The following is a 24,349-nucleotide window of genomic DNA, read 5'->3' as shown; positions in this document are numbered from 1 at the left end:
TAATTACCTGCATCACCGCTGTGAACCCTGCGCCTGGGCACGGCTTTGACCCGGGCCGGAGAAGGCGAGTGTTGCTTGTCATACTCGGATGCTACGACTGAGTAAGACCTCTGAAACACTGTGCGCTTAGCTGTATCGCTGTCTGTGATGGGACTGGTCTCAAGACTAAAAGAGAACAGAAGAGGCACAAAGATCATAAAGACATGCATTGACAAAAAACACTTAAATTAACCTGAGAACAGAGCAGCCAGGCTTTTGTACTGTATATGAGGCTGGTCATTATAAGGAGGCATAACAATTAAGGAACACTTTCTGAAAAAAAGGCCTGCTGTCACACTATGTACAGTAGGGTGCCGGGGAGGGAGTGGGAGTCACAGAACTACCTATTTGTAAAGGTTATATCTGCACCTGCAATGACAAAATGGCATTATCTGCTGGTCTGCTCTGTACATGGGAGAATAATTTCAATATCTCAAAAGGTAACGGGAACCATGACTGCCATGATTTAAATAGCATGCATGTATGTAGTGTATGTCTATGTCATGCATAAACAGTAGAAGATGGTGTATGAGAAAAATCTGTAATGCCGTGATTGACTCGTTTTTATGTAAGCATGCTAATGAGTGGAAGTAATTAAAAACATCGTGCTAAGATGTGTTACCTGGGGGGCATTGATTTCATGTTGTTCTCTGGTTCTTCAAACACATTGGGACAGGCATCAGGGGTGACTGAAATGTAAGGTGCAGGAACAGATGTTGAGCGCAAATACCTCATCTCATCTTGGAAGAGATTATCGTCTTGGTAGGCCCCAAAGTTCTCAGTGTGTTGTCTGCAGGATGAGAGGAGACTCGAATCATTATAGAAGCATGTGTCACTGTAGAGTATTCGTATCTATATCAAAGCAACCTGTTATTAACTGAGCTGTTAGCTACCTAGCTAGTGTCTGAAGGTAGAGGCAGCCCATTTTATTGGGGAGTTCGTCCGACACGCCCTCCTTGAGGCTAGGAAGCAGCTGGGAGTGCAGGGGCCGGGGAGGGTGGTGGCACAGCATGCTGGGCTCGGCGGCACTGCTGAGGGAGAGCAGGAACAAAGCGTTTGCCCGAATCACCTGGTGGGCCTCCATGGTGGGCAGCGCCCTTGGAGTCTTCACCTGCAGGGGTTTCTTCCTGGATTGCTTCACCTGGCAAAGAACATGCAGATTTATTCAAGTCTTACGCCCGGGCTACACCGCCTGTATGAGCAGCGCTTGGCGGCTACCTCGCTGAACTACTGTGTCTCTCGCGCATGTTGCGTCCACACAGACAGCGTTGCCAGCCAGCCCTTTCTTTCTACATAGAGTTGGCCTTTCATAATGATCATTTCAGTGCATTTTAAATGTGATTTACATGTGTTTTAGAAAGAAAAGGTTTAAGAAGCCTGCGCTCATTTGTAAATAATAACAATAATCCACAATTAGAAGCCGGTACTGTGACATATTCTACAGATACAGACATTGAAACTGTGGTAATGTTGCTGGTATGATGTCAATATACGGTCAAAAGATCTCGCATCTCTAGAAGAGACGCAGCCGAGCCGAGCCTGAGCCGAGCCTGAGCCGAGCCTGAGCCGCGCTGCTTACGCAGGCAGTGTGGCCCGGGCGTAAGAAACCAGTATGATGCACAAAGCTGACAGTGCTTCAGTAAAAGAGCGACACACATTGAAGCACTAAAATCTTGCAAAAGTAGGCTACCTTTTCCCTGGCGGCAGTCTGTTTCTCTCTCAGGTATTTTTCCCGACAGCGATCACACACCAGGTACCAGGTGCTGCCTCCTATGCCTCCATCTCCACAGTTCCCAGCCCAACCACCACAGAAGTGGCCAATGCTGTTGTAGCCTTGGCCTCCAGCATAGCGGCCACAACCTGCCACGCAAATACCAAGGAGGGATGTTAAAGGGACAAAGTACATTTTGGAGAGATATACTGTATGACTAGTACCCTTGTTCAAAATGACAAAACTCTAACTTTCTGTATTCTTACCTGGGTGAGCCTGTCTCATATGATAGGTGACTGGGTAAGGGTGAGATTCCCCGCACAGCTCACAGATAGTGTCTTTCTCTGGTCCACCCATGGCGAGCTGTGCCATCTCTCCAAACAGATTCCCTCTTGGACGCACCTCCGCCTTCTCCCTCTTCTTCTTCTCCTTCTTTGCCTTTTTACCGTCTTTCTCATGTTCCTTCCTTTTGAGGATGGCACTGGACCCTGGGCTGGGGAAGATCATATTCTGAGTGGCTGCCTTGATGGTGGCCATAGAGATGTCCTCCCAGAATGCCACCAGATGTTGCAACGTCAACGGTAAGATTGACTTTGCCCTCATAGCGGGATGAGAAGTCATCTCATAGGAATTGGCATCTCCTTTCCCCTCCTCACACTTCTCTGGCAGCGGAGGTTCTTTCAGCATGGATAGCACCTTATTTTTGTTGATGCTTCCCATTTTGGAGATGTCTGGGCCATGTGGAGCGATGTTAAACATGTTAAGTGCGGAGGAAATTTCTAATGAGTGGCGGTTCTTTAACTTGTTCTCCTTCTCCTCAGCATTCTGTCCCAGGGAGCTGCGGATGGGGGCGTGCTCTTTGGTTAAGTCTGGGTTGAACTTGAGGAAGGAGGAGCAGGCCATGGCGTCGTGGACGATACCTTCATGCCACAGGAATGCTGCGAAGACTGCTCGTGCACACTCGGCCACAGAAGGTGACATGGCCTGTTTGGCGGGCTCTGTGGCCCTGGATGTACTCTCGCCTTTAAACAGAGGCCCAGATTTGTCCTTCTTAGGGCGCGTGTGTCGACTGGAGGTTTTGCGGCTGACTTTGGGTGATGCGCGACTCTCTACTTCCTCTTTGACAGGGGCTTTGCCGATGCTAAAGTGCACCTTGGATGATCCATCTTCAGAATTTTGAGCCTCTGAGTTCTCATCATTGCCATCCTCGGAGAGGAGAGCACTGGAGCTGCACACCTCCACCACTTCACTGTGGAGGTTCTCCTGGGTCACGTGTGGAGAAGGAACACGGTTCTCCGCATTACTCATCACTTCTTGATTTGGATCTTTAGGAGACAGTTTAGGTTTGGGAGAGGTAGACCTGCCTCTAAGGGGCTCTGTAAGTGGAACCTTCTTCTTTCTAAGAGTGTCTGGGTCCAGAGTGTATGAATCTGATTTGGACCTCTCTCTGGGAGGGTCCAGCCGGGCTTTGGAGGAAGGGCTAACTTTAGTTGGGAGGTTCTTGTCATGGTTGGCTGAAGAGGAGTTCTGGGAGGAGGTGCTGGACGGACTAGACCTGCCTGAAGAGGATACGCCTTTTTGTTTGGGAGACGAGGAGCGGGAGCCAGGGTTGGGGGACTCGGCACGAAGTCCCGGGGTTCTACCATCTGCCTTTAGGGCCTGCAGAGTGTTGTGATTGGGCGAGTGAGAGCGGCTGTGAGAGTCAGACCTCAGTTTAGCCGTGTCCGACCGCAGGATTAGGGCTTCGCTGGCCGAGAGTACACCCTCCCCCGTCTTGCTCCTGCTCTGTTCGGATGAGCGGCTTCCCCGACTCTCCTGTTTGGGAGATCGGTTCTCCTGGCGGTGTTTGGAGGCTGGGGACATGGGCCGAGCCCCGGGCATCATGTTCCCTCGCTCACCTAAACGTTAATAAATCAAACACAGTTACAGCACAAGAGAGGACTAAATCAGTGGTAAGAGGGTAACCATTTAAAGGGATAGTTCGGGTGTTTTGAAGTGGGCTTGTACCTACAGTAGATGTCGGCACGCCCCCAGTTTGGAGAAACAGACAGGAGTACCGACACCGAAGCAAAGCAAAAAAAACAGTGCAGATTAGAAAGTGAAACTTGCTCTCTCCAAAGCCAGCAGGCTCTCTCTTCTCTCAGGCACTTTCGGTTCAGTTCATCGTCTGAAAATACTCTAAATATAGTGTACACTTAAACGGATATCAATTTTTTTAAAGTGAGCCTTTCTTTTAGGTGGCTAAAATACGTTTTTCAGCCGTCCCCGTCCACAGCACTGTATTGCTTTGCTCCGGTGCTCTTGTCCGTTTCTCGATACTGGGGGTACGCCAACCGTCATCTACTGTAAGTAATACACCTACGGATAACCTATGGATAAGTACCTCGCACTTCAAAACACCCGAACTATCCCTTTAACTCAAAGCACAACAAAAAAAATGTAATGCTGAAAATATAAGGTAAAATGCAATGAAGGGCAGAAAGACAGACAATGTAAGTCTAGAAGGTGAAAGATGTTATACCTTGTTAAGCACATGACAACAGTGAGTGATTTGTTTTCTACTTTACTTACTGGGTGTTTGTGTCTATTAAGGTAGCAGACAAACTCTGATATGGATGAAGATAACTAGTGGACCATGGAAGAGCTGATGAAAGATGGATTCCAGCCAAGTCCTGGGACCTCTCCTACTAATATTGGATCTAGCCTTTGAGTTAACTTTTAATAACCATTAGTCTAGTCCTGGGAGTCAATAGCAATTAAGGTCCACCTATTTTTAAACTGAACTTTAAATCAAAACCCATATGTGTTTATTATGCACCTTCAGTTTTTCCTCTTTATTATAATATTGTGTTTGGCCACGTCCTACTTTAGGGCCACAGTTTTTAACACAAGATGCCCACAAGCTAACATACAAAACCCTTTGTTCATCACAGAGTGACGTGATTTTGTGTTTTTCTTGGGTTCCTACCCACCCTCTGTTCAGTCTGAGGGAGGCATGCATGCTGTGATTACCCACCCTTTTGCCTTAGAGCGAGAGATGAGAGAGCGGTACCATGCCCAGCCACGGACACATTGCTTTTGTGCACACGCTCGCGAGAAGCAAGGCGGCGTGAAGAACCATCTACAGCGGAAAACAGTGGAGCAGGTAAACAAACAAAGGCATGGAACGCAAGGGGGGGGGGGGGGGGGGGGGGGGGCACCACAGAGAAGAAGAAAGAAAGCACAAAGAGGCAATGCGGTCAAGTCAAGAAGGTGAAATAGAAAGAGGCAAAAGGACAACAAGTTAAAGTGACGAGACGATCAACAGATAGGTAGAGAAACATGAAGAGAGAAACACTTATAGAAGAGACAAAGCCCTGGAGGTGTCATGGAAATAATATAATAATAATCCGTGCACACAATTTTGTCATTTGTGCTCTCAATTTAATATCATATATATTTTTGCTTTGGCGTGTTGCATTTAGTCAGCCGGAAGTTTGAAGACGACAAAAGAAACCTATAGGAATTAAAGGGACTGTTTGTAACTTTTTAAGCGTATAGATGTAGCGGGTCGCCACACATGCGCGTTCGCATATGCGCGCTCGCGTGTGGCCGGAGCCTCGTCTCCGCTGCTTGCTTACCTTCACTCAGACAGAGCGCGCGTTCTCGCGTACTCGCTCCACCTCTACTAGACGTGAACACACGCTCACTCCACACTGCAGAAGAGTTAGTTTAGCTCCGAGAATATCTAGTGAATGTACAGGGGACGTTTGTGCAGAAATAACTGCTGCAGCTCCTCCAGACCAACAGAGGTTTCCCGTGTCTTGTGAAGTGACGGGGCTCCTCCACGTGTTACGTTGTTGTCTCGTTACCGACCGGGTGCCGGTGTCTCCCTGCGGCTGCCGGCTGCGGTCCGGAGGCGATAACGTAACTCGTTGAGTAGCCCCGCTGCCTGAGCCTGCGCTGAGCGATGCTCGTCCATGTCTATTTAGAGCGAGCAAGCGCGAGCTCGACGCTGACTTTCGTTGATTTCAAGGCCACAGGTGTCGCTGTTAACAAGCATTTCTGAAAGTTACAAATAGTCCCTTTAAGGGTTTTTAAGAACATTCTCAGTATCATCCAAGTTTTTATGGTAAAACAGCCTTTTATCCTGTAAAGGTTTAAAGGATCTCAAAGATAACACAACGATGTTCGTAACATCCAAAATCTCCATCCAAGAAAAACTGTATTAAATCCATTAAAGTGATATATAGTGAGAGTGAGGGGTACATGCATGACAAGACTCATAAGGTGATAAGTTACCTGTAGGCTAAATTGAGAGCACAAATTATTAATTTATGCACACAAGAGATTTTTTCCAAGACACCTCCAGGGCTCCGTAAGAAATTTAAAAGTAAAAAAAAAAAAAAAAGATTACCACAAGTAGAAAGAAAGTAGCAATACAGAAGAAAGGACCGACAGGGAGAAAGAGAGCTACACAGGCTGAGAAAGTTACAAACAGATATTTTGGATCCTGTTCTAACATAATCTTAATATGAAATTGTGGTATTTTGTATTTGAACTACCCAGTGAAAGTGCAAGCTATTAGTATGTGTTATATGTAATATTGCTGTTTTAGGAGATTATGTTAGACTGTAATCAAACAACTATTTAGACTACTGTGGTTTACATTTAGAGTGACGCCCCGGGCTGGTTGAGGCAGAAAATGGCACAAGTTGTTAATCAAGGATGAAAAATGCAGATCTGAAATTAAAGCAGCGAGGAAGATGATGAGGAAAAGAAAAAAAAAGCTGACTTAACAAAAGAGCAAGCAGAAAAATAAGCAACTCAGCGTATTACTTCAGCACATGGCAAAAAAATATCCCTTTTAACAAGACGTTTAGTCGAGTATTTAAGTTTGAAATCTTGTTTTCAAAAACAAGTGAAAGTGCCTTTCAATGCATATTTTTTGAAGGCAGTGTCACCTGATTTGTTTTTTATAAACAAGATTTAAACATTAAATAATAGACATGTTGGCTTGTTGGGGATATTTGTGCACGCAAGAACATAACTGCGCTGTTATGTGTCACACATCGCCGCTGCTGCCCTCCCCAGAAAATACATAAAGTAGAATGAATACAGAACAAAATCAGGAAAACAAAAAGCTGGGAGGAAAAAGGGATCAACACCTGTGCAAGCAAGCGCTGTCAGAAAGCAGGACAGACTTACTCAGAAGCTGTGGTTGTGGCTGAGACAGTTGGGAGGGGGATTGTCCAAACACAAATGGGCTGTGGACAAGGGAGGAGGAGGGAGGAGGTTGGGCGGCTTGCTCAAATACGGAGGAGGAGGGAGCTGCTGAGAGGAAGGGCCCAGACTGAATGGAATTCAGTATGGCACTCAACCGGTCACCTGCAAACATGGAGACAGAGGATGGGGGAAAAACTACAGCTTATACTATGGTTTGAGGTTTCCAAAGGGGGGTGAGGATCATTCAGAGTTTAATTTCCATCAGTCATTCAGTCATCTCCCACGACGCAACCTATGTGCGAAATGGGGGGAGCTGCCAGAGTCCCAGAAGTCAAAGTCCTATTTGTTTTCTGTATAGACAATTCAAGAGGATTGGCAGGAGCACTTCCAAGGCTTGGATGGGCATCCGAAAGGTGAGCAACTGGGTCAAGAATCTACTCTATGATTAAAAAGTCAAAGGTACAAGCCCGAATGGATAAAAGATAAGGAGAGAAGTGAACTACAACTCCCAAGAAACATTTGCAAATGATATTTGCAGCCAAGTTCAAATGTTGTTTGATGTGCTGCAGCTGAGCAGCTGATTAGCTATCGAGCCTGAGCAGTGCACTTTTCCGCGGTGGATGTTTGTTTGTTGGCTCGTTCAACAAGCTAAAGGGCAGGACAAGACGTGTGTTCATATTTGTGAATTAGAAAAGAAGGATACTTTAGCACCTTTAGCCTGTCACACTAATGTTACTTCTTCATAGGGCTGCAAGGTTAGGGCTAAAATGATAATCACGATTATTTTGATCAATATAGAGTGCTACAGGAACGAGTCCTAAAACCCGGAAATGAGTTTGCATTTTAGCACTTCCGGTTCCATCGTCTAGAAGTAAATGGGTTTTTTGAATGGGTTTTTAGTTAGATGCCTGAAATAAGGCCTATGGTTAATATAAGCTTAAGAGATTTTAAGGTTTTGTTCTACGATATAAAATACATCAATAAATACACCACTCGTGAATTCTGAAGCCTTTACGTGTGTTACAAAAGGCGGTTGCTAACAAGTGGCTAAATGAGACTACTAAACGTCATCACGCCGACTCGTCCGCCTTTACAGCCTCGTTGTGTATAGTCACGCTCATGCCACCGTGGTGTAGTTCCTTTATAGCCCAACGTTAGCTTTTTACTTCTGGCAATTGCATTCATGCTTCAAAAATCATAAAAATGGTGTTCATTTGTGAACAAAACGAGTTTACTTTCTGCAATAATCCAAAACCCAATGGAAAAATCCCATTGGCCTTTTTGTGGAGGGAATCCAGGGCGATGCTAACTTCCCTTCCCTTTACAAGAGAGCATATAAGCGAAATGAGTGATATACAGTACAGTATATTACTCTTTTACTGCAGCCACAACATTCAGAAACGTTTTTTTACAAGCTGCTGCTGTAGGGCGCACGTGCAGCTGAATGACAGCTCCCCAAAATTGAAGCTAAAACATCTCGATCGCCCCCTGGTGGCTGGCTGTTAGTCTAGGAAATGTTTGATTTGATATTCAGCAGAGTTTTGAGCAGAGCACACATTTTAAATGTTAATATCGGAGTTGATCGTGTTCATTTGATTGTGGGAAGCCAAAAACGTGATCACGATTAATATTCGATTAATAGTGCAGCCCTACTGCTTCATGCAAGATTTGATTAGCTGTATTGAAATAACAATACCTAATGGTATTCCATCAAATGAATGAAAACGAGGGGAAATTTAATTTCAGTTGGACTTTATTATAAACTTATACTATTGCTAAATTATCCAGGAAACTCCTGCGTTTCTGTTTTATGGAGCATTGATGATATCATAACAAGAAAACTTTCAACCAGGGTTATACAGTGTTAAAAAAATACTTCCAGAACCAGCAGCTCCTCCCATTTCTCAACTGTATTTGGGGAAAGGATGTTTTGAGGGAAGGGACAGCGAAGGGTTTCTTCTCATGTATTCATTTCAGGAGTCACTCTTCAAAAAAAGCATGTTGTCCTCATCAGAAGTCCCAAAAAAGTGCTGGGAGAAATTGGACCTTTCTTCATATGAGCTGACACTGCATCAGTAATCCTTCAAAGACTGTTGCCACGTGTAACAGAAGTCTCCCACTCTCTTGACACAACTGACTAGTCGTCAACCAGATACAAAACCCAGTGACTGTGTCGTTTTTGAACATAGACTCTGGAAGATATTGACATAGAGTCTGCGATGTAGGTTCTGAAGAGGCATTTTGAAGTTTCCATCCGTTGCCATTTCATCAATTGCTGGAGCCAGAAAGAAGAGGCTGCCTGGGTGAAACCGAGATGGGGGAAATCAACCACCATGGCTGAATATTGAAGCCTGAGAGACATGTCAATAAGGTTGCTCTCTCTGCTCAAAGAGCTTTGCCAGAGGCTGGTCCATCAAGCTGGCCAGTCTGAAGGTGATCCATCTATATTGCTGCCTCACAGCATGATGGATCCGTCACACAGGTGGCGAGTGATTCAAACCTTCCATCAGATGGCTCAGCGGGGGCTATCACCTTGACCTAGAGTAGCAAAGGCCTGCAGCCTCCTCAGGGCTTGCACGAACATTCAACATGCTTGTGGTAGCTCGCTGCAAATATCGAGTGCGGGGACTACACTCAAAAGTGTATATGGAATAGAGATGAGTCTATACCATTTACTCCTTTTACACTTTGCCAATTTATGCATTCTGGGGCGATGGGTAATCTGGCATCAAAGAAGCCAAGCGTGAATGCAACCAAGAAGCCTTTGAGACAGGTAGCTCAAACCATCTTGGAAAAGGTGAAAAGACGAAATGTTGAAGAGGTATAAATGCATCCATCTCTCCACGTAGCCACATGAAGTTGCCACATAGCCAAAGTGACACTGAAATTAGCCATCTTTCTACTAAAGCAACATAGACACATTTGCAGTTACACAGAAGGCTTAATAGTATGTTAGTGTTATGTGAAGCAAACAGATTCAGGTGCATTTCCATCACCCTCTGGACTGGAGTAAGGCCTACGCAGCTTTGCATTTAGCACAGTAAAAGAAAATTAGAGGCAATCAGACTTGTGATCTGCCAAACAAAGACACATATGTGGTCAAGTGTAAAATTGCATCTGGCTTTTATCCAGACACTTGAAATGACAAGTGTGAATGGAGCCTTTATTCTACAGAAACAGTAGGATAACTTTGTATTATCTGAATAACCATGGTTCTCTAATTAGCATGGCTAAACAGGTCAGCCTCCTTTTTCAAGCAGTGACGAAGAGGTAAGCCGTTTGAAAGACAATTGACACAGCGTCAGCATGATATTCAGGCAGAAAGATACACAGACACATTTGGGGCAAGCCAATCTTTGATGGTGTAGCAGAACTGATGAGTTCATTCAGGTGATGTTTTCAGTATTCATCCATATTCTTGAGAAAACAAGGATTAAGTAAATGATCAAATGTTTTCTAAGAGACTAAATTAAAAGGAGCAGTGTGTTGGATTTAGTGGCACTAGTGGTGAGGTTGCAGATTGCAACCAACTGCTTACCCCTTCGCTCGACGGTTGTGTCTAGAAGGTAACCCTCAAGTTTGAAACTCTGGCGAGATGGTTAAGATTAGGCATCGACCTCAAATGGTTAAGGTGAGGCATTGACCTTGAATAAGGTTAGACATTGATCTTGAATGGTTGGGATTAGGATAGGTCATCGGGCAGCGAGTCTCGCAAGAGTTTTTGCATGTTATTGCAACTTGCGGGTTACCTTCTGGACACGACCCCACTCACCACTCCCTTTCCAAGCTTGTCTGAGAACTACGTTGGCCTTCAGGTAACGTAAAATCCCGAAAGGCTCTCTCTAGAGCCAGTGTTTGGTTTGTTTCGTTCTGGGCTACTGAAGAAACACGGCGGAGCAACATGGCGGACTCTGTGAAGAGGACCCGCTCCCTGTGTAGATATGAAGGGCTCATTCTAAGCTAACAAGAACACAACGATTCTCAGTTTCAGATGATGAAAACATAGTTAAAAATATGATATTCCATTTCTGCTAATAGATCCCCCTGAATCCTACACACTGGTCCTTTAAGGCAACAAAAGGGTAAAGGGTAAAATCACAGATACATGTTCAGGGCCAGTTATCTGTGTTGGGCTAGCCCACAGCGCCCAACTTAACAGAGCCCAGAGTAGTCGTAATGAACGGAAGCACACCGACCGGCCCATGCACACAGACACGGATGAATTCCCGACATTGCAGAGATGTTAGGCATGAAGTAATAACAGGAGACACAATAGAAAAAGCAAGCATAAATAAAAAGAGATGACAGATCGGTGACTGATGGCACCTGTGGTTTTAAAGAGCTTGACTGACCCATAGAAATGGAATGAGAGAAGAATGGACTTTCCCATTCAAATCAACGTAGCAGGATGGTCAGAGTGGTGGACATTTTTATGTGTAACGTTGCCATTGCTATGAACAGTGACCGTTGTAGCAGGCTAACTTATTCTATTTCTATGGACATTGCATTGTGCTGAGCGCCATTTCCTTTTGAACTAGTCAAATGACCATGGCGAAACAGTTCAATGTCCGTTCTACTCTCTTTCTATTTCTATGGATTAACCCATACTGGATCGCATGAACAATGTGGATGTGCTGCTATAAATTGTGGACGTCAAGTGATTTTTAATTCCCTCTTCATTATTGTGACAGAACTGCATTGCTAAAGATGGTGAAAATGTCTGGATTTCTACAACTAAAATGGGGTAATGTATCAAACAACTTATGAGAAAAGTCTCAGTCCAAAGCATAGAGAGAGGTCAGATAGAGGGTATTTAAAAAAAAAAAAAAGAAGGGAATAATAAAGACAGGGGTGCAGAGTGAAATCAGAGGTGAGGTTTACATTAGTAATGACAAAACATCCCTCAAAATCTTTGACTACAGCCTGAGGACTCGAAACCTTCCCACGTGAATGAACAGCGTAAAGCAAAGTGGATGTTGAAAGCAAAGTGATGTGCAGATTAAGGATATGTTCTGGAGAGTTTGTCTCTAAAAAACCTACTCTACACCGAGTTGACCTTACCTTTGTTGTTGGAGATGCCATAGTCGAAGCCCTGCGCTCCATTTGAAGTTGTGGCTCTGTTGAAGGCCTGCACAGAGAAAGGGCTGGGTGGTGGGGTCTGGGCCCCGTGTTCAAGCAGTGCTTGTTCTATAAAATCAGATTAAAGTATGTTATCTTACAATTTAGCACATTTTCGTGGCAAAACGTTTTTTTTTCCCCGTTGAGTGTAGCTTACCGTCCTCGTGGCGAAGGTACTGATTTCCACCGCGGTCTCTGGCCAATGACCAGGCCTCTCCTTCATCGCTCTCACAGAACTCCACTACACTGTTCTTATCCAGCTGTACCCAGGTCCCCTCTGAGTTGACCACCTGATACACAAATAACACTCTTTATCCATACTCACACAAACACACACACACACACACACACTGAATACTTTGTCACCCCAGTACATCCATGTTATTACTGCACAGACAAAACCATGACACATTACTGTAGATCATTAACATGCAAACATTCAATTCATCTGATTGACACACACAAAACCCACACCAGTAGATCACATGAATTAGATTTTGTGTATCAGCAGACACTGCGGGACAAAACTGGTGTAGCTAAAATTTAAAAAAAAAACTTACTCTAAAAAAGGGGTAGCTTATTGAAAGGTAAATGCATGAGGTTGTTTTTTCTCAATTCCCCTGAAATATTATCATTGTGGAAAAACAGACATAGACGTAGAAGTATTAGTATGTGCAGGCTGCACCTCTCAGATCTCAGAAAGGGCATTCCAGTACAGGCTCAGAGAAGAAACTATTGAACAGCATGACACACCACAGCAGCCAATGACAGGTCATATCCAAAAAAAGAGGGGCGAGGCTCCACTCATCACCACGCCAAAGACAATTTAGGAAAGTTCAAAGTATCAAAGTTATTGGCAGGATTTGTTAAAAGTGCAAGAAAGATTCAGTCAAGGCACAGAAAGGCTCCAGCATTTTTGTGATCACACTTCCACTGAAAAGTCTCGAGTCAGCTGAATATGACACGCTGAAACTGCAATGGATTTATAGACAAACTGAAATTAGTAAATCAGGAAGCACGCGAGCATGTTGCAGAGCCGCAGGAGTTGAAAAGAACCTCGAGTGGAAAGATACACAACACACACCCACACCCAGAAGCACCTGATGTATTCCCCTTAGAAAGAGAGATTACATTCTTTACATTCAAAATCAGTTCAGTTTAGGAAAAAGAGGGAAGTCTAATTTCTGAGAATGAAGGCCAAAATCTACTAACATTAGCTATATTACATTACGTGATCTAAACAGACTGATTTATTCAACTCTAGCCACAAAAAACACATTGCATTATTTGGGGGTGAGTGCGTACCTCGCCTATGGCCTTGACCTTGTTGCCAAGAACTAACATTCCAATGGGGATACCCCTAAGGTTTGGGCAGCTTCTGATGTTGTGACCAGAGGGGCCGGTCTTCACTACCTTATAAAGCCCCGGGCCGCCGCCCTGCCCTGCCCTGTTCTGCACCCGAATGGGGGCCTCGTGGGAAGGGCAGCTGCTCACCTCCTTTACGTTCTCCTCCGATTGGCCCCTGACCTCCTGCAAGAGGTAAGAGCATGAATTAGAGCCAAAGTACAGCAACACAACAACAGGCTGCAAAAATGTAAAAGTCCAGGACAAGGTTCGGACTACTAAATCCTGAAAGATCATGGTGAAGAGCCACTGTTAGCAGTGTAACAGGGAAAAGACCAAGTATGCTCAGCCAACCTACCCTGTATAAATAAAAGTTACATTTTGGACCCTAGTTCATTTCTCATCTCAAGCAGTTATAAATCAAGTCCATCTCTAGATATGTGCTGTGTGATCTTAAAGGCCTTTAAGCAATAAGCATTTTGGGGATTCTTGCTAAAAGTTAGATGAGAAGATTGATACCACTCTCACATCTGTCCAGTAGATATGAAGCTACAGCCACAGCCAGTTAACTTAACTCAGCACAAAGACTGGAAACAGCTAACTGTTATATGTTGTTTATTTAATCCATACAACCTCAGTGTAAAAACAACAAGTTGCAGTTTTATAGGGGGGTCATGAGTGGGACTATTTTGTAGCCGAGCATTGCAAGTCCCTGAAATCTTCTTGTGACCGTTCCCAGCAAATAACTAGTCCAGCACATAACCCCCATAAAACCACAGCCTGTCATTTTTACACTTCAGTTTTTGCATGGATAAAACAAACAAAGTATAACGTGTTAAAGAGGACCTATTATGCTGTTGTGCTTTTCCCCTTTCCTTTAGTGTGTTATATAGTCTTTGTGTGCATGTAAAAGGTCTGGAACGTTACAGTACAAAGCCCAAAGTCCAGACCAAAAGAAGTTACTCTCCCCTACAGAAACACTGCTGCTGAACTGCCTGAAACGCCTTACTTGAAGTCCCACCTTTTCTTCCGTAACGTGGTGATGTCACCAAGTAACACATTTGCATAACACCTGCCTATGTCGCACATAACATGGCTCATATGGTGATTATTCTACATTTGTGTATTAATGATAAATCGATACATACAACAGCACCAGTCTGTCATTAAAAACATTTCGATTTTTTAATCAAATGTGTGATATTTGGTCAGCTTGTAACTATGTTGACTAAGACAACCAAATTCGAGCCACAGTAATGCTTTAAGGTAATACCATAGTATTCGTGGTGCTCTTGTGAATGATGCTTTGTGAGTTATTTAAAGAGAACCTTTTATGATTTTGTGCTTTTTCCCTTCTGCAAAAGTTACACAGCCCAAAGTCCACGCCAAAGGGAGTTACTCTCCCACACAGAAACACTGCTCCTGAACTGCCTGAAATGCCTCACTTGTCGTCCCGCCTTTTCTTCCATAACGTAGTGATGTCACCAAGTAACACATTTGCATTAAAACCTGCCTAGCGGCTAGTTTGGTATGCCCTCAAACAAAGCTAATTAGAGCCGAGCTGGAGCGGAGTCCGAAGAGTTTGGTTTGGTTGACCAATCACAACAGAGAGGGCCAGCTGACCAATCAAAGCAGACTGGGCTTTTCGGGAGATGGGGCGGGGAAAAGCCGTTATGTGAAAAGCAAAGTGTTTTTTTTAACATTAAAGCATGTAAGCATGTTCTCGTAGACACCCAAAATACAAGTATGAACCTGTAAATAACCATAATAGGTCCTCTTTAATTAGTGAACTTTAGAGGTGCTGGTAAGTGGATTTAGTGGAATCAGGCTAGCTGTTATTCCCGTTTACAGTCTTTATGCTAAGCTAACCAGCTGCTAGCTCTCGCTTAATAGTCACAGTACGAACATGAGAGTGGTATCGATCTTCTCGTCGAACTCTCGGCAGAAAGCAAATAAGCATATTTCACAAAATGTCAAACTATTCTTTTAAACAGTAAGTTATATTCCAACCCTACATCTATTCCTCCAGATATTAAAAATGCATGTACTGTACATACATTTAAAAAGTTTCAATACAATTGAAGATCCAAGTACTCGCAGTAGATACAGCACAAGAATTCAACACGCCATGTAGCGATGCAGTTAAATGACCAATAGACAATAAGTAAGTCTAAAGGGAGGCATGCTATGGAGGATACAAGGATACAGGACTATAAATGACAAGCCTTTCAAACAAGACCTCATGCAACAGACTGGACATTAGTATCTTCAACCCCATGCAACATACAAGCTTGAACAGTTATTACTTAACAAAATCCCCGATGTGAACACTGCACTGAGTCTATGGGACAATAGCCGCTGACATACTGTATCGACACTGTATCGTCAAAATTAAACAAAACAGACACCCATGCAACTGTGGTTCGACCTCTTATGCCTGATTGCAACACTGTGGGGAGACTACAAGGTCACAAGGGGTTCAAGAGGACAAGTAGAGTGACAGATAGATGATAAGCTATGGGGCAGTCAAGCTATGTATCCCTCCTCCATACAACTCACCTGTGGCGGGAATATAGTTAAGGGGGTCCACGACAAAAAGCCGATATCCCTGACTCCTTGGCTAGCGTTAAAGACATTCTGAGCAACAGATCGTGAGACAGTCAAAAAACAGTAGACGACTCGAGAGAGGAGAGAAAACAGGATGGGGGAAGGTGCTCATGTATTTTTTTGGAAGAAAAAAAAATGTTTTTTTGGCTTGGCTCCTCTGGAAGTCAGCATCAGAGGTTATTTGAGAAGGTGAAGAAGAGAGGACAGAATCTGATAGGCCAGTTAGTGAAATCGTGGAGCACTGATAAAAGGGGCCAAGAGGAACTGCAAATACAGGCCAAGCCTGAACAAAGTGTAGGATCAAATGCATTAAAAAAAAAAAATTAAAAACCCAGTTGCGGTTGCAGAAAAAGAATTGAAAGATCACTCCAAACACCACAGGGTCGTTATTTCCAAATCCATGACCAAATGAAATACATATAAAAGAAGAAACTTCCAAAAAAATTCCCCACTTGGATGATGTAGTGTGTCATGCTGTTCAGACAGAGAGACCTTACATGGAAGCCTCCTAAGCACCTAAAGCATCCCAATGCAGAGGTGGAATTGCAGAGCAGTACAGGTACAATTTCCCATTGAAACTTTTTTGTGGACCAGTGATTGCTTCATGACAGAAAACCACCTGGACATTAACATCTTCCAGATACTTTCCCTGTTACTGCAATATTCATGTCTTAAATTATACCCAGTCACATTCCCTTTTTTTTTGTTTTATTCTGTTGCATATTACGGCGGGTTTTGTGGCATGGAGCAAAATGTGAGAGAAACCCTTATTATCACATGCTGTGGTGTGCTAGCTGTGTTTATGAATTGTGTCTAGTGAGAGGCAATGAGGAAAAGAAGACTGAAAAGTGCAGACTAACCAACTTCACCGAAGGATGAAGTTGCTCCTTTACTACCTTTTTTTTTTCTTTGTCTGCCAATTCCTGCATTGGGGTTCACTTCAATGCACTAAACATATACTACCTAAGCATGTGAGCAAGTGCTGTGTCCAACTAAACACACAATGGTCACTTTATGGTGAACCTTTTGGCCTTCAAACATGAGTTGATGCATGCACGCTCACAGCTGCTGTTCCTTTGTACAGTGCGTTAGTGAAAGTTTCATACTTTGAAATAGATGTTTCATGCAAGAGAACACCCCCAACAGTGATGAAGTTCTCTATTTACCATGCTTTGAGTACATTTGGGGAGTGGGTGCCAAACACTTAAGAGTCCTTGAAAAACCATTATTGTTAAACAATCAAGATGATCTCTGAGCCTTTCCCCAAATGAACAGCACAGGAGGCTCTGTCGTTATTAAACTGGGACAGACTGCTCAGCAGGCCTTCTTCTACTTACGTCGGCTGGGACCAGTAGGCTCCTGCCCAGGTGCTGGTTAAAAGAGAGGCACCAGGCTTCAGTGTACCCATTCATGCTGGGAACATACTTCTTTAATGTTTCATCATTGAGCCTGAGCCACACACCATCATCATTGTGGATCTACGGGAAAACAGGCAACAGAGCAGAGCCATGCCGTCCTGTTACTATGGAAACAGGATGGGCAGCGCCCTCACCCACACACACACACACACACACACACACACCTAAACCTCTGAGGTTGCATGAAAGTCTCAAGTCAAATTAGACGACAGTAAATTGAGATTAAAGCAGGGTGCACGTAGGACATGTAAGAAATGTCACTAGTGCTGTTACCAAAGGGTGGGAGTGCAGATATTGTGTAGGACTGGTAAACATACTGAATATGTGTTGCATTAAAGTACAATCATTAAGTAAATGCTTTGAGTTCTACAATTTTAATTTGGGAATTTAAATGGATCACATCCTTTGGATTCAGGGTGCAGGCGCTCAAGCCTTTCATGTAGCCTCAGAGTCCCTTGCAAGAGTATGAAGCAAATTAAAGTAAGAGCAACAAATTTATAAGCTTTGAAAGAAAGTAGTTATCATTATTTATAGAGGTAATAACACATAATACATAGAAGCCACCAAGGAGGACTCAAAACTACTTAAAACTAGCAATCTAGATAAAAAGAAATAGGATTACAATACTTATTATATCCGTACTGATTTAAAGAAGAAGAAACAAGGAAATAGAATAAAAGTGGATAGTGCTCCAGCTAGTATACTTATATAACATAACTTATATTCTGCCTGGTCTAGAGTCAATTACCTCGTCAATGAAAGTGATGGTGCCATTGACATGCACTATGCCTATCTGTTCACTCTGCAGGGAGGGGTGACTACGCACACGCAGGCCTGCGCTGTCCTTGGACACAAATTTGCGGACCTGAGAGAAGCAGAGGGGAGATGGAGACCGTGAGCGGCAGGAGCAAAGGATAAAAAGAAGAAGGAAAAAAAGACAAGAAGTGCAGCAGGAGGAGAAAGTAGAGGAAGCAGGACAAGTTGACGGTGGGAGATTGCATGCGTTAACCCACACAGAGCCTGCTTCCAAGTACACACATACAAACAGCGAAAGATGAGGAAACTTTAGGAGCTCAATTTTCAGCAGCACCAGTTGGATGAAGTTTGTTTTAATCCCCACCCCACTGGTGCATGGAAAACCATGGAACACATGTTCCGAAGGAATATACAGTGCTGATTCAAGGCGCATCATTTTGCTTGTTTCCCCATTATGGATTGCAAAATACCAAGTGTTTCACAAAATGATGATGGCGCCAACATGCCTAATATCAGTTTGATGCATCATCTGCATTTGAAGTAATTTCCAATCACGCTTTTGATTACTTTTTAAAAATATTACTAATAATCAATCACTGCAGCTTGAATAGATGACAAGGCTGAGATACAGCAATCAGTATGTTTACATGCACACTGTAACCAGAGTACTGCAAATATTTATTTAGTCACAAAGTGGCAAAAAGACTCAATAACAAACTCAGGGATCCACCTTAATGACCTCATGGTATTATGTGCAACATATTAGCAATCAGTTGCTTATTTGCAGATTCAACAAAATAAAGCAACACACTGCAGTTCTCTGTCTTATCACCTGATGAATGCAAAGGAGGTCCAAGCCTGGTAGCCCTGGTATAGTCTGCCAAGTCCTGATAAAAGATATCTGCCTCTCTTTGCCTCGCTAAATGTCTGAATTAGTTCACTAGTTTATTTTGGATCCCCATCACCTTGCACTGGACAGATAGCTTACAATCAGCTTTTGTGTCCATTGCTTTCCATTGACCAACATTTGTTTTCTTTGGCAGACCAGCAAACCAAAACAAGGAGGTGAAAAGAGCTAAAAACTGCACAAGATGTTGATTCTCAGTGCAAATGGGCAGAACTAATAACCCTTTCACATTCTCCTCAAAGCTCCTTGTTTCAGTGTTTTTATCAAATTGTTGCTTAAAGGAATACTTCACCCACAAAATGACCATTTGTAGATCAATTTCTCACCCCGTGTTACCTTGAATTCTTGAAGAAAACGGAGAAAAGTCTTGATGAATTGAATTAAATGGGGAACGCATTTAACAACAGCAAAACTATATCAAAACATCCGTTTACAAACTCTATCGCAACTCCTCATATGCTCACGGCTTCCCAAATACATGCATCTCCGCTTAAACCTTACTATTCACAACACTTCAGACTCATCCAGACTTGCATGGATAAGTAGTGCGCCTGCACAAGCGTGAGACTGTCTATGCGGAAGTGTTAAATAGTAAGGTTTTAGCGAAGGTGCATGTGCTTGGGAAGTAGTGAGCATACGTCTGGATAATTCAGATTTAGATTATACTGCACAAGTTGTGTGAGAGTTTGTAAACAGAGGTTTTGATATAGTTTTGCTGCAGTTAAATGCGGCCAACGTTTACTTCAATTCATCAAGACTTTTCCGCGTTATTGACTCTGTTCACCGTGGAGACATGCGAGAAAAACTTTCTTCAAGAATTCAAGGTAAAACCGGGGTGAGTAATTGATATACAAATGGTAATATTGTTTGGTGAAGTATTCCTTTAATGTGGTTTAAAGGTAAGAGTTTAGTTAAGTTGACAGGTATAATACAAGACAGGACAAATTGTTCCTGGTCTCTGGTGTATGTGATGGGTGATTGCAAGCATGCATGCATTTTATAGGTGTGTTTATGTGCATGTTCATGCCCCTGGTTGATTCAACATTCAAAAGGAAAAAGCTCACCTTGTTAGGCTGAGGTTCAGCCTTTGGTTTGACCATCTGAGTGCCTGGTGGTATCATGCCTTTGGGAGGGTCTTTGACTTCTACCTCCATACCAGCATCTAAAAGAAGAGATTTACAGCTCAACATTTTATAAAGGTGGCAATTCACTGTCCATTCGGAAAGGCCTTAACATTTTCAAATGATGAATCCTTATGCATAGCAGCCACATTACGTTATGTCACTTTGGTGGGGTTTAGGGAGTTGGTGATGGTAAGCAGTGCATACTCTTTATTCGGTGTGTAGGACAGACGTTTACATTGACATACCTATTTCAATGCCATCAATGGTGACGTGGATTGTATAGAGGCCCACTGCTCCTGGAGTCCAGTTGGCGCTGTATGTTCCGTCAGTGTTGGCACGGATCAGCATGTTCTCACTGGGTCTGTGTGGGAAATGATCAATAGGTAGGTTATATCTTACTGGAAAATGTGTTTTGTTTCTGCATGACCTCACTTACCTCTTTGGGGTGGGGGAAGCAAAGCGCAGCTCTTCAAATGAGTAGTTTTCATAAGCCTAAAAAAGACAAAAGAGCACAAGTATGAAGGTAACAACAAATACACTGGTTTACCAAAATACAGTAAAACATTTTTTTTACAGAATAAGTTACCATTTTGATGTTCCCTAAATCAAAACTAAAGTTATTAAAAACATGTCTATTATATTTATCTCAGTCTTTTTGAATTCTAGGAATTCTGTTTCTATTAGGGCTGTCAATCGATTAAAATGTTTAATCACGATTAATCGCATGACTATCCATGATTAATGGACAATTATGCAAATGTATGTATATATTTACTATTAGAAATCAATTACCAACACAAAACAATGACAGATATTGTCCAGAAACCCTCACAGGTACTGCATTTAGCATAAAAAATATGCTCAAATCCTAAATCAGTGTGCTGACTTGACGCTGACTTGACTATGACTTGCCCCAAACTGCATGTGATTATCATAAAGTGGGCATGTCTGTAAAGGGGAGACTCGTGGGTACCCATAGAACCCATTTTCATTCACATATCTTGAGGTCAGAGGTCAAGGGACCCCTTTGAAAATGGCCATGACAGTTTTTCCTCGCCAAAATTTAGCACAAATTTGGAGCGTTATCTATCCTCTTTGTATGACATGGTTGGTACCAATTGAGTCATTATGTTTTCTAGTTTCATATGATACCAGTATCTTCACTCTAGCTTTAAAACTGAGCCCGCTATAACCTCTTTACTTTTCTTTAGTTGTGGTGACGTCCAATAGCTGGATAAGTGGATATGAATCATTTCATCTTGCTGCTTTAAAAGGTTGATGGATATCTGCATGATTTTGCTCCCAGATTTTAACACTACTGTGGCTGATAATGTCAAGAAATGTGAAAGCAATTAGTGTTGTTAAAATGAATTTCCGTTGAGTTTGACAGCCCTAGTTAATATTGCAGCTGCCATTACTCTCTTTGCTTGTAGTTGACAATACTGACATGTCTACCTCTGGGGTAGGGGTCACAGGTTAGTACAGTATGTAGCATATATAACAGATCTGATAATGACCAAATAGCTCCCCCTTGTGGAGCACCTGCAGCCTTTTAAATGTAAACAAAGTGAGGTTGTGAGTGGGTTATGAGCCAGTTACATGAGGCTGACCTTCATCATGGTGATAGCAATGTATCGAGCCTCTTTCACTATCATGGGCTCGTACGTGGCCTCCAGCTTGGGCATTGGCAAACCTCCAAAGGTCAGGTCAGGGCCAGAAGACGAAGGCGAGGAGCTTCCAGGTAGCCGCTGCAGCCTCTTAACGTTGTCAGGGTGCATGGACTTCTTTTGTGAGACAGGTACAGCCTTTACCTCCACCTGGACGTATAAGAGATAAGATACACAAGTCAGAGATTTGTCTTTTGCAGTCGTTCCAATTCTATAAAACATCTATCTCTTTGAAGCAGAAAAGCCAAAGCTATCATCCTGACCTTCATGTGAGGAACGTGCACCACATCTCCATACTGGTCTTTGGTCTGTACGACCACGGTGGTCGGCCATCCACAGCGTATGTCGTCTTTGTTCAGGATCAGAGATGTCTTCTGGGGGTCTGCGTAAGAGTCTGGCTGCAGCCACCTGGATAAAAAAAAAGAACAAATGGAGGGAGAGAGACGGTAGTAAATTACTAATCTGTAATGAGGGAGTCATCAATCAAAACTTAAATTGCAGAGGGAAAGCTAAAATAAAATTTTACAACCTAGACATATTTCAAAACGGAAAATGCTCAGTCAGTACATATTTTGCTCCCGTCAGGAATTGAAGGAGACGGAGAGCTGTGCAGGCTCCACAAACATTTACCTGGCCAGACGTCCTCCACTTGAGGTCTGTACACAGGTGATGAAGTCCTCAAGGAAAGAGTGCTCATTGGTTTGGAGGTGCAGGGGCAGGTTTCCCTCCAAGGCCTCCAGGATGGTGGGGGAGTGAGACAAGGCCAGACCCTTACCCAGGATCCCAGAGTGGGACTTAACCACCTGGGAGAGGTCAAAGGAAATTACAAATCAAGGAAGGTAGAGTGCTGAAGAAATATAAAATCCTTTTCAAAAGACCACAAAAAGAGTAACAAAATTTAAACGATGACACACCTGAAGAGAAGCTTCCTCAAGGATCTCAAGATCCTCCTCCAATTCATTGCCTGAACAACAGATGATTTACTCAAGATGTTACACAACGTTATTTGCTCCCAGCAGAACCACACACACACAACATGTATCATGGATTAATTCTTCACAACAGCCCAAACAAATCCTCTGTTTTCCATACCTATAGGGAGGGCCAGGTCTTTCTTCATCAGAGCTGCAGCACAGACACTGCCCAGGTAGGCTAACTCTTTCTCTAGCTGGATGATACCCTGAAATGTCCATAATGCTATGGTCAGGAAGGTTTTGTAACATTCAACATTTTCTCTGCCAGGACAAATGCACAAACTTGACATATTAGAGATGACAAACAGAATGCAGCTCAGTCATGAGATCTAACGATTCTCAGAAACAAACAGTCATTATACAGAAAGGTGGAAGGCGAGCCTGCTACTGAGGATTATACGAGTGTGTCTGTACCTCATCAGGACCAGGGTTGAATTCATATCCCACAGCCACACACTTGAAGCCATAAAAGCAAGCTTTCTCATCTTTAACGTAGTCCGACGCTGTTTCCAGTGAGAACAGAACTTCATTTCCTGAAAGTAGAAAGGACAGAAAAATTGATAGATGAAAAGAGACAGGTGGGCAGAGTTATGTAAGTAATCATTCATTGAAACAAATGGCTGCGTGCTTGTCGCAGGTGGCTCAGTGAAGCATAATTAAGGAAATTAAATCACATACTGTATGAGAACAATTAAGATCAATGAACTACAAAACAAACAAACAGATCAAGGCAGAGATAGAGCAGCAACTCCCGTGTTCTGTGAGGTAAAAGTACTATTTTTAGCGAGAGCATAGATGGATAAAACATCATCAGTTCCCCGTTGGAAAGGGCTGTCTGACGACAAGGTCAAGCGGTGAAAATATTCTAAATATAGCATACACTTAAATGGATATTTTTTTATTTTAGGTGAGCTTTTTTTTTAGCTGGCTAAAATACGTTTTGCTGCCGGCCCCGTCCACAGCAGTACATTGCTTTGCTCCTGAGTCGGTAATCATGTCTGCTTCTCCAAACTGGGGGCGTGCCGACCGTCATCTACTGTAGTAACTACACTGACTATAGATAAGTACCTCATGCAACCCCACTTGAAAACACCCAGACTATCCCTTGAATGAATGTAGCACAGACTCTGCTGCTGCTTTACAGGCTGACTTCAGGGCAAGGAAGTTGGTTGAGCAGTACAAACTAGCTTAGCATGTTATGATCCTGTCCAGAATGTAATTTGTTTATCTATGCAGGGACAGCGCACAATTAAAAACTAATTGCACCAGAGTTGGCAAGGAGCTAATTTCCATCTGTTTAAAAAAGACAAATATTTGATCCTCGTTGTAGTTGTGGAGAAATTCACTGAAATGCATGCTTTTCCTGATCTTTTTAATTAATGTTTGGGATGACTGCTTTCAATTACAAGTCTGACAAGCACGTCAGATGAGAAAAGTAGTTTTACATGCCATCTTGTGTTGATGTATTTAAATATCAGA

At 43.1% G+C, this 24,349-nt stretch overlaps 1 protein-coding gene across 22 annotated transcripts in view; it reads right to left on the bottom strand.

Annotated features, from left to right (window-relative positions):
• The window catches only part of mycbp2 (MYC binding protein 2), a 77,763-nt gene that overhangs the window by 12,759 nt on the left and 40,655 nt on the right, over nucleotides 1–24,349 (bottom strand). For 5 of the 22 annotated variants that reach the window (XM_037789564.1, XM_037789570.1, XM_037789566.1 and 2 more), the window contains 21 exons: nucleotides 23,285–23,403; nucleotides 22,989–23,076; nucleotides 22,806–22,860; nucleotides 22,527–22,694; nucleotides 22,160–22,304; nucleotides 21,840–22,046; nucleotides 20,666–20,721; nucleotides 20,475–20,590; nucleotides 20,170–20,267; nucleotides 18,191–18,307; nucleotides 17,362–17,502; nucleotides 15,977–16,054; nucleotides 13,379–13,603; nucleotides 12,231–12,363; nucleotides 12,017–12,142; nucleotides 6,938–7,117; nucleotides 2,017–3,648; nucleotides 1,730–1,899; nucleotides 933–1,180; nucleotides 662–829; nucleotides 8–165 (listed from right to left, as the gene is read on the bottom strand). In XM_037789564.1, coding sequence (XP_037645492.1) covers nucleotides 8–165; nucleotides 662–829; nucleotides 933–1,180; nucleotides 1,730–1,899; nucleotides 2,017–3,648; nucleotides 6,938–7,117; nucleotides 12,017–12,142; nucleotides 12,231–12,363; nucleotides 13,379–13,603; nucleotides 15,977–16,054; nucleotides 17,362–17,502; nucleotides 18,191–18,307; nucleotides 20,170–20,267; nucleotides 20,475–20,590; nucleotides 20,666–20,721; nucleotides 21,840–22,046; nucleotides 22,160–22,304; nucleotides 22,527–22,694; nucleotides 22,806–22,860; nucleotides 22,989–23,076; nucleotides 23,285–23,403 — 4,428 coding nt within the window. Of the gene's footprint in view, nucleotides 1–7; nucleotides 166–661; nucleotides 830–932; nucleotides 1,181–1,729; nucleotides 1,900–2,016; nucleotides 3,649–4,766; nucleotides 4,872–6,937; nucleotides 7,118–12,016; nucleotides 12,143–12,230; nucleotides 12,364–13,378; nucleotides 13,604–15,976; nucleotides 16,055–17,361; nucleotides 17,503–18,190; nucleotides 18,308–20,169; nucleotides 20,268–20,474; nucleotides 20,591–20,665; nucleotides 20,722–21,839; nucleotides 22,047–22,159; nucleotides 22,305–22,526; nucleotides 22,700–22,805; nucleotides 22,861–22,988; nucleotides 23,077–23,284; nucleotides 23,404–24,349 lie in introns of all 22 variants that reach the window. The other 17 variants (XM_037789572.1, XM_037789567.1, XM_037789565.1 and 14 more) reach the window with 17 other exon arrangements.

Source organism: Sebastes umbrosus, chromosome 13 (genome assembly GCF_015220745.1).
Source record: "Sebastes umbrosus isolate fSebUmb1 chromosome 13, fSebUmb1.pri, whole genome shotgun sequence".
Taxonomy (NCBI): Eukaryota; Metazoa; Chordata; class Actinopteri; order Perciformes; family Sebastidae; genus Sebastes; species Sebastes umbrosus.
The sequence above is the reverse complement of the archived record's forward strand: the minus strand, read 5'-3'. Positions and strand labels throughout refer to the sequence as shown.